General features: G+C 43.4%; 1 protein-coding gene across 1 annotated transcript; it reads right to left on the bottom strand.

Moving 5' to 3' along the window:
• Positions 1 to 7792: 7792 nt before the first annotated feature.
• On the bottom strand, positions 7793 to 9578 carry LOC133125163 (C-X-C motif chemokine 6-like). The gene is made up of 4 exons (XM_061236913.1): positions 9424 to 9578; positions 9057 to 9177; positions 8369 to 8452; positions 7793 to 8114 (listed from the first exon to the last, which is right to left on the bottom strand). Exons 1-4 carry the CDS (start codon positions 9479 to 9481, stop codon positions 8054 to 8056), a joined length of 324 nt encoding a protein of 107 aa, XP_061092897.1. The 5' UTR covers positions 9482 to 9578; the 3' UTR covers positions 7793 to 8053.
• Positions 9579 to 9902: the final 324 nt, after the last annotated feature.

Raw genomic sequence — 9902 nt, 5'->3', positions numbered from 1 at the left:
GTGCTGGCAAAATTCCTAACCCTGGCTCTCTCAACCTGCCACCTAATCATCCTCTGATTCAATTGCCAAAAACATTGTTCTCTCCCTCTCCACCTCAGCTGGTGTGTGGTGAGCTCTCTCTCTCCCTCTCTGCCTCTCTGCCTCAGCTGGTGTGTGGTGAGCTCTCTCTCTCTCTCTCTCTCCCTCTCCACCTCAGCTGGTGTGTGGTGAGCGTTCTGGCACAAAACGGCAGGGTTGGATCACCGTGGTGGGAGCTAAATGGTAAGTGGTTGGCATTTAAATAGTGCAATTCAATTGATGCTGCTCTCACTCACTCACTCACATACACACATACACACATACACACATACACACACACACACACACACACACACAAATTGGCTGCCAAGCAAGGCACCTACCACCTGGGTGTCTTGTTCAAGGACGCTTCAACACACCCAGGGCGGGATCGAACCCGCAGCCCTCCGACTGCCAGACGACTGCTCTTACCGCCTGAGCCAATGAGACGACTGCTCTTACAGCCTGAGCCAATGAGACGACTGCTCTTACAGCCTGAGCCAATGTCGCCCCGTCGCACATCGGTGGTGGTTGAGGTGAGTTTCCCCCTCATCCCTGTAAAGTGCCTTGAGTGTCCAGAAAAGCACGATATAAAATGTAATGACCAACCAATCTACCGTTGGTGTGTGAGTGTGAATGGTTGAATCAGCGCTTGGGATAAACGTGTCATATGAATGCAGGCCATTTGGGATAAAATGGAAGTGCGACAGGAGCCAGTGACCATCATGCCTGTGTTCGACGCTGACACTGCACTGATATCTCAAAAGCCAGAAGTGCATGTGTACGTTTATTTTCTTTTTTTTTTCTTTTTTTTATAACAATTGGAAATACCAATTGTATTTATAGACCAGGGGGGTATTTTATGAAGCAGGCTTACTGAGTTAGCTGGATAACTGCACTGAGTAAAACCCACAAAAGCAGGATTACTGAGTTAGCTGGATAACTGCACTGAGTAAAACCCACAAAGCAGGATTCCTGAATTAGCTGGATAACTGCACTGAGTAAAACCCACAAAGCAGGATTACTGAATTAGCTGGATAACTGCACTGAGTAAAACCCACAAAGCAGGATTACTGAGTTAGCTGGATAACTGCACTGAGTAAAACCCACAAAGCAGGATTACTGAGTTAGCTGGATAACTGCACTGAGTAAAACCCACAAAGCAGGATTACTGAGTTAGCTGGATAACTGCACTGAGTAAAACCCACAAAGCAGGATTACTGAATTAGCTGGATAACTGCACTGAGTAAAACCCACAAAGGAGGATTACTGAATTAGCTGGATAACTGCACTGAGTGAAACCCACAAAGCAGGATTACTGAGTTAGCTGGATATAAGTAAAACTCAGAAACCCTCCAGAATCTGGACCGTGGACTGAAGTGAAAAGAGCTGCTCCGGCTTTTACTCAGCACAGTTATTTAGCTGAACTCAGTAATCCTGCGTCACAAAATACTCCCCAATTCAGCTGCTGAAATGCCGCAACAGATGCTCTCACCCCGAAGGTGCATGACTGGGACCTGGAAGGTTGGCGGTTCAATCAGATCCGTGCCGCAGTTTAGCTCAAGCTCAACCCTGAACTCCACATTGCTCCAGGGAGGATTGTCCTTCATCAAATCAACTGCAGACGGACCTCAGCCAATCAGAAGAGTCGCCGTCGTACAAGGCTCAATATTATTGGCCGTCATTGTAGACTTGTTATTTTGACAGCCAATAGAATTGGAGGAACTGGCTACATTTTATGGTCGACTTCTTGACGTTAGCACGTTGACCCTCACAATAAATAATGTATGCTTGTAAAAAAAGGTTGGCCTCTAGGAGGCAGCAAAACAATCAATGTGTGTTCAGTAAGGAGGTGAGAGAGCATCTAAACAAGAACTGGAGATGTAAGAATAAGATCATTCACAGTGAGATTAGACATAACTGCATATTCCGAGAGCCAGTAATAAAAAGTTTTCACGATTATAACTTTTCAATTTTCTCATACCTCCACTGAGCATTCCCCATTTGTTTTTGTGGGCTGTTTTATATTGTATACAATAAAATTTGGAAATCTGAAAAATCTATTGTCCTCTCCTGTAAGATTTTTAATGTATGTCTGATGTGGGTTCTGCAGATAATAATCTGGAGAAGATCACACACGTGAATTACACTGTGCTCTGCTGTAATATAGGCCCATATTTTGTCATCAGTGTACTGAAAATTATTCGTATCACAAGGCAGTTCATAGTTGGTAATCACATCATAATGTTTAAAGATACAAGGCTGCTCAGGTTAAATGGGGGTATTTTCATTTGAAAGGAAAAAATAAGGTCATAGGTTTGTGCGCATTTGGGTGGGTATGTGAGGGGCGTGTCTGCGCCTAAGTGTTAAGTGTGTCTGCGTGTGGGTGGGTAGGTGTGTGTGTGTGTGTGTGTGTGTGTACGTATGTGTGTGTATGTGTAAGTGCCAGCGCCAACTGCATTATTGAAACCCCCTCCTCTCTCTTTCTGAAACACAGCGCAGAAATATACCATGCTTTCCATTAGCAAGTAGGGGGTTCCCCAGTGTCCTGGCTAAATTCATAACCTGGCTCTCTCAACCTGCCACCTAATGAGCCCCTGATTAAATTGGCAAAAACATTGTTCTCTCCCTCTCCACCTCAGCTGGTGTGTGGTGTATGGGTGGTTTATGATACTGCACTGTGCACTGTGGGCCGTTTGCACTGTGCACCCTAATGCACTCCATGCAGCCATTTTAGAGAGGTTGCACTGTGCACCCTAATCCACTCCATGCAGCCATTTTAGAGAGGTTGCACTGTGCAGAGGGCCGTCTCCTCTGTTCCACCACAAACCCACATGCTAACACTGCTGCCCGTTGAGCTAATTCATTTTATTATTTTAATAATTTATTATTATTGTGCCAATATTTAATCAGCCAATCATGTGGCAGCAACTAACATGGTCATGGTCAAGAGGTTCAGCTGTTTCAGACCAAATGTAAGAATGGGGCAGAAATGTGATCTGAGTGACTCTGACCGTGGAATGATTGTTGGTGCCAGACAGGGTGGTTTGAATATCTGCGTGCATTTCTGCGTCTGGCCATGTAGCTCCAGGTATGTATCACTTATAGCACGTTCATATTCTTTGAAGGAAACAAAATGCACATTTTATTTTGCACTGAATTTTTTTTTTGGATACGACAACAATAATAAATACTTTGATTGTTTTTGTGTTGCACAGTGATATATTGTTTGTGAGATAAATGATTATTTTCTTTTGTTCAAGTGTTCACTTGAATTCTGTGAAATACCACAAGGGACTTATTGTGATGGTAGCATTTCCGATGACAAGTACAAAACTAAACAGCCACAGACTACAGTTTGTGTGTGTGTGTGTGTGTGTGTGTACATGAACAGATACCATATTTTAATTCAGTTTTTTCTCAGAAATGTAATTTATTACACAAAGCATTTAACACAAAGACCATGAATAAATTAAAAATGAGCAAAAATACATTTACAATGTACATATTTATATATGCTATATACGTATAGCAGGAAGTTGCAGTTCAGAGTAGAAGGAGACTAGCTTAGGAAGGAGTCTGATCGGAGGGTTGTCATGGCTTCTGAGAAGCGGCTCTCTTCCTGTAAGGAGACAGAAATTGACCAATCAGCATCAATGGAACATGGAACACACGGGTTGTGCAATCAGATACGTGTCGGCCGTGTCATTGCAAAAACCCTCAAGACAAACGGCCTCAACCAATCTCAACAAATAACTGCTTGTGTCAGCGTTTTAAAGAACACAAACAAAAGAGGCATATCAGAAACGTAAGAAGCGGTCTGGTTTCCTGCCGTGGATGACATGCCCCTCTTGGTATACTGAAAGACATGACTAGTGCAGATGGGAGAACATGGGATTTCTTGGAAAATAAAAACAACTCTATCTTTGTCTGTGTCGAGAAGAGGAGAAATTGTACCTCGGAAAAAAGACATTTTAATAAAAAAATATGTAGCCTGGATTGAACATCTGAGTATATGAGCGTAAATATTTGTAATCTGCTTTCAAACCTGAATGGAGTCATTACATTACATTACATTATTGGCATTTGGCAGACGCTCTTATCCAGAGCGACGTACAACAAAGTGCCTACCCACAACCAGGGATAAGTTCGCTGAAAGACCCTAGAGGGAAGTACAATTTCAACTGCTACCTGTACAACAAAGATAAGGACCAGGGCCTTTTTTTTTTTTTTTTTTTTTTGAGAACAAAGAAAAAAAAAAAAAACAGAGCAAAAGTGACCAAAGTTAACTATCCAAACACTGCTTACCTAGCCAACTAAAAATACCGATACACAAAGCAAGTCACAGAGACAACAATTAAGGTTCACAGGGAGGTAGGGAGGGATGGGGAGAGGTGCTGCTTGAAGAGGTGTGTCTTCAGCTTGCGCTTGAAGGTGGGGAGAGATTCTACAGTTCTGACCTCAACGGGGAGTTCGTTCCACCACCGTGGAGCCAGAACAGACAGTAGTCGTGAGCGTGATGTGGAGGTTCGGAGAGGGGGAGGTGCCAAGGGGCCTGTGGAGGCTGAACGAAGAGGTCTGGCAGGGGTGTAGGGTCTGATGATTTTTTGTAGATAAGCTGGGGAAGACCCTTTAACTGCTTGGAAGGCTAGCACCAATGTTTTGAATTTGATGCGAGCCATGACAGGCAGCCAGTGGAGGGAAGTAAGCAGGGGGGTGACGTGTGAGTATTTGGGAAGGTTGAAGACCAGACGAGCTGCTGCATTCTGGATGAGTTGGAGGGGTCTGATGGCAGACGCTGGGAGGCCAGCCAAGAGGGAATTGCAGTAGTCCAGACAGAACCATCGCTTGGACCAGGAGCTGGGTCGAGTAGGGGGTGAGAAAGGGGCGGATTCTCCGTATATTGTATAGGAAGAACCTGCATGACCGGGTCACCGCCGCAATGTTCTCGGAGAGGGACAGTCTGCTGTCCATCACCACGCCGAGGTTCCTTGCACTGGGTGACGGCGTGAGTGTGGTATCCCCGAGGGAAATGGAGAGATCCAGATGGGGAGAGGTTTTAGCAGGGATGAATATAATTTCAGTCTTCCCTGGGTTGAGCTTTAGATGGTGGTTGTACATCCAGCTCTGGATGTCCCTCAGGCAAGCAGAGATACGGGCTGAAACCTGCGTATCAGACAGCGGGAACGAGACGAAGAGTTGGGTATCGTCCGCGTAGCAGTGGTTGTCCAATGGGGAAATGGCCCATTGGCCTAACTGTCCGAATGCATACAGACTGCTCTGTACATTCAGCCTCAGTATCAGGAACACAGATGGAGAAAAAGACTTCATGTCCACTCACGATCTGAGCTTTTTCAGCACCTCGATGATCTTCTCTGCCTCTGGGTTCAGACAGAACCGGGTTCCACTGCGCAGGTGCAGACTGGAGAAACACAGAGAGATGATTGGCTCCCGTAATGCACAGCGCGATTCCATGGCAACGGACGTTACAACTGCCAGATATTAGCGTGATGAAGTCCTATACAGCTCCATAGCAGAGACCTCTATAACCAATAATCTCACAGGGATGTCTCAATGAGGAACTGAAGGCAGAGTAATCTCATAGTGTGACGATTAGTGAAAGAAGATGTTTCATGATTTAGGAATGTACCTTGCTCAGGCCTTTGGCAAACCTGGCTCATGGGATGCCAGTGGACATATGTAACACATTAAAGGCACTACAACGTTGTCGTCAGCCTGTAGCCTAGTGGCTAAGGTGCTTGAGCCCTGGAAGGTTGATGGTTCAAGTCCCGGTGTCGCCACGATAAGATTCACACAGCTGTTGGGCCCTTGAGCAAGGCTGTAAACCTGCATCGCTCCATAATGAAGTCCCTTTGGATAATAAGCATCAGCTAAACAACTTACTTTAATATAATGTGGAAAGTTCAGGGGTAAGAAAGTAAAAAACTTTAAAAAAAGATTTTTTAATAAATGTATTAATTTATTATTTCTTTATTTTTCATTTATTTTTTAAATGAAGCTTTTACGCTTTGGGTAAAAGCGTAACGGAAATAACCGTAACTAACTCGTCATACTGTGACATTGTCAAATCAACGCTGCGGTAATGCGATGCGTTAACACTCAAACACAGGGTGTTAACCTGAACTGATCTTCTGTTATCAGTGCTGGATGTGTGGCTGCTAAGCCTTGTGACTCCCATAGCTGCAGTACTAAACAGTAACTCTGGCACATTCATAACATATGTCGATTCATTGCGACTGGTGGATAGTCTGTTATGAGCAAATCTGTATGAAACTGTGACGTAATGTGGAATGTGCTCCCTGCTGAAAAACACAGCTCAAGCCAGGTTTTGACACAGCTGGTAGCTGGTTGCCCAGTTCAGACCGGCTTTTGACCTGCTTGGCCATGCTGGTTGACCAGCTCATATCCAGCTAGACCAGCTTCATGACCAGCTTGGCCATGCTGGTTGACCAGCTCATACCCAGCTAGACCAGTTTACCAATTCTCAAGCTAGTTAAGCTGACATCACTGGATTTTTTTTACCGCAGGGCTGACCAGAAACCTAACAGCGTGCAAAGATCACATTCTGCCCACTGCACCATCCATGCCGCCTAGAAGAAAGTTAAGGAACACAAATCTAGAAGTACACTCCCTCACTCCCTTCAGAAAAGAAACCAGCAGTTTCTGAGATTAGTTAACTTAAAATTGACTAAATGTTAGCCATATGGGCGGCCTGTAGCGTAGTGGTTAAGGGAAATGACTGGGACAGGCAAGGTTGGTGGTTCAAATGCCAGTGTAACCACAATAAATTCCACACAGCCGTTGGGCCCAAATGCCAATAATGTAATGTAGCCAGCATTATGTCATAGGTCAAAGGTTATGTTTGAATGGAAACGGCGCTTCTAATTGGAGCCCCACCCACACATGGACCGTGATTCATCGTTTTATATTACTCTTTATATTATTTAATATTGTTATGTAATAATATTACCTTACTCAGCAACGCTTACAGTAACGGAAAGTCGATTGACTGGCAGAAAATTGTGCTTGCACGCTCTCAAAACAGATGCATCTCGTGTCGTAGATGAGGATCGTTAAATCCTCCATTTTGTAGCGCATATATTCATATTTGTAACACAAACGTAGTAACTTTGACACAAAATGTGTCGTAAGAAACACAAAAAGTATGTTGAATATTTACACAATCATTTTTGAGAGTCTACCTTGGGCAAGGTATTCAACCAGAATTACTTCAGTATACATACCTGTATGCTGTATAAATGGACACAGTGCAAAAAAGAAACGCTACAACAGAGTGCCCGCAGAATGCCTGTAATGTAATGTAATTCAACAGCGTTCCCAGGCAAAGAATATCGATTGCAAATGTATCTATTCCACAAATTTCCACAAGAGGGCTCTGTTCCACTTCATTCAACAATCAATCTCACTTTGATTAAGAGACGCTGACTCTCAACACATTAGCTCCAGCTTTGTGTTGCTTCTTGACAGTGTCGGTCAATTTTAGCTGAAACAGTCAGCATCCATAATGTTATTGATCTAAGTACTGGCATCTCACTAGACCCGTATCCATGTATGTTAGATGTTTTATGTGACTTCCGCCCTTAAGTGTGTTTGATGAACTACACATTAACATCTAAAATGCTAACAAATTCGTTGTTGATTCACAGCTCCACTGAAATGGAACCACGGACACTTTACAAAGGACACGATACACTTATGTAAGTTTCACAAGTTTTATTTAAAGACTTTAAAATTTAATCAAAGATTACACCTCGCTTACAGGATAGAAGCATGAAACGCAACAACAATAGCATAAGTATGCTAATGACTTTATAATATATACACACAAACAAAATAAAAGTGCTCTACGATAAGACAGAATTATAGCTCTGTTTTTGCAAAGGTTTCAGCCATGGATATGGAATACGGCAAAAGTTATTCAGGAAGCAGTTCAGATTGGTCAGTGATGATGACATCAGACGGAAGCCCGGAGGTCAGTAGAGCCGTCCTCGGGAGAAACGGTGGGAGCAGAATTGCTGCAGAAAGACAGAACCGTCACCCGATTGGTTGAAATCATTAACAACGATTATGTGCCAGAACACCATTTAAAGTTCCATGTAGTCTGTGTTTTACCCGTGCTATTTTACTGTTTATGCAGCGTGGGAAAAGCAGTTTATAAATAAAATGAATGATGATGATGACGATAATAATAATAATAATGATAATAATAATAATAATAATAATAATAAAATGTGGATGTTCAGGAGCCTGCCGTCTGTGTCGCTCTCACCTGTTCTGTAGTTTCTGAATGATCTCCTGGACCTTCTTCGCTTTGGGGTCCAGGCAGTACTGCTTCCCGTTCTTGAGGAGAACGCTGCGGAAACGCGGGGAAAACGTTGGGAAAACGTACAGGAAACATGGACACGTGATGTATGGTCACAAACGGGATCAGCCACAGTTACGGCAATGTGCACGAGTTTATCTTACAAAATGTCAATGCGTTATATAACATGCGACAATATACCGTAAAATGATTTTTTTTTTTTTTTTTTTGGTGCTATAGATAACAATGCTGTATGAATATTTCAATAAGCAATATGATATTTTCAATATATTATATTATATTATATTATATTTATACAATATTAACAATATTTACAGTTATTATTGATATATACACAATGTATGTCAATAATTAGTATAATTATTTTGTAATAACATCTGATTTGGCATCTGTACCGACACCATCTGGTCTGAGGTATATAAGCTAAGGTACATAACTGGGACCCGGAAGTCTGGTGGTTAGTCTAATCCAGTTGGGGAAAAAAGCATCAGCTAAATAATTGCCCTCCACCGTAAAGTAAAAGACCTGATGGTTTGGCTAAATAATTGCCCTCCACCGTAATGTAAAAGACCTGATGGTTTGGCTAAATAATTGCCCTCCACCGTAATGTAAAAGACCTGATGGTTTGGCTTACACAATCTCCATTTTGTCGCAGAATTGGGACGGGGGGTAGATTTGCATCTCCTGGATGGCCGAGGCGGGCCCGGATCTGCTCCTGGTTCGAAAACACGTACACTTCCCCCGGGACCCCTCAGCTGGAAACAAAACAACAAAACAAAACTTAGTACATAAAAAAAAAAAAAAAAAATCTATTAAGGCACACTCAATTAAAATGAAAATATTTTTACTGCAACATGTTCTTGTCATCCAACACACTTGTAATTAAATACTTTTACTTTTTTTCTATTTATTTTTTTTAAAACTATGTCAGAAGCATTTGGACCGGGAGCGCAGGATGGAGCGCGCATTAAAAGGAAGAGATTGGATGGAGCGTCACGTACGGGCGGCGGAAGCCAGGCTGGCGATGAGCGCGAGGACCAGGAGGAGGCGAGCGATCATGGCGAGGGTCACGCGGCTCGTCTGTGGTGCAGGAGTGACGGAGCGAGTGAGTGTGAGACTAATAAAGAGAGAGAGACAGAGAGAGGTGGTGCTGTGGGTTTATATACACCTCTCGCTCTCTGCCTCTCCCTCTCTCTCTCTCTGCCTCTCTCTCTCTCTCTCTGTCTCTGCCTCTCTCTCTCTCTGTCTCTCTGTCTCTGCCTCTCTCTCTCTCTCTCTCTCTCTCTCTGTCTCTCTCTCTCTCTCTGCCTCTCCCTCTCTCTCTCTGTCTCTCTCTCTCTCTCTCTCTGTCTCTCTCTCTCTCTCTCTGTCTCTGCCTCTCTCTCTCTCTCTCTGTCTCTCTCTCTGTCTGTCTCTCTCTCTCTCTCCCTGTCTCTCTCTCTCTCTCTCTGTCTCTCTCTCTCTCTCTCTCTCTCTCAAT

Source organism: Conger conger, chromosome 3 (genome assembly GCF_963514075.1).
Source record: "Conger conger chromosome 3, fConCon1.1, whole genome shotgun sequence".
Lineage (NCBI taxonomy): Eukaryota > Metazoa > Chordata > Actinopteri > Anguilliformes > Congridae > Conger > Conger conger.
The sequence above is the reverse complement of the archived record's forward strand: the minus strand, read 5'-3'. Positions and strand labels throughout refer to the sequence as shown.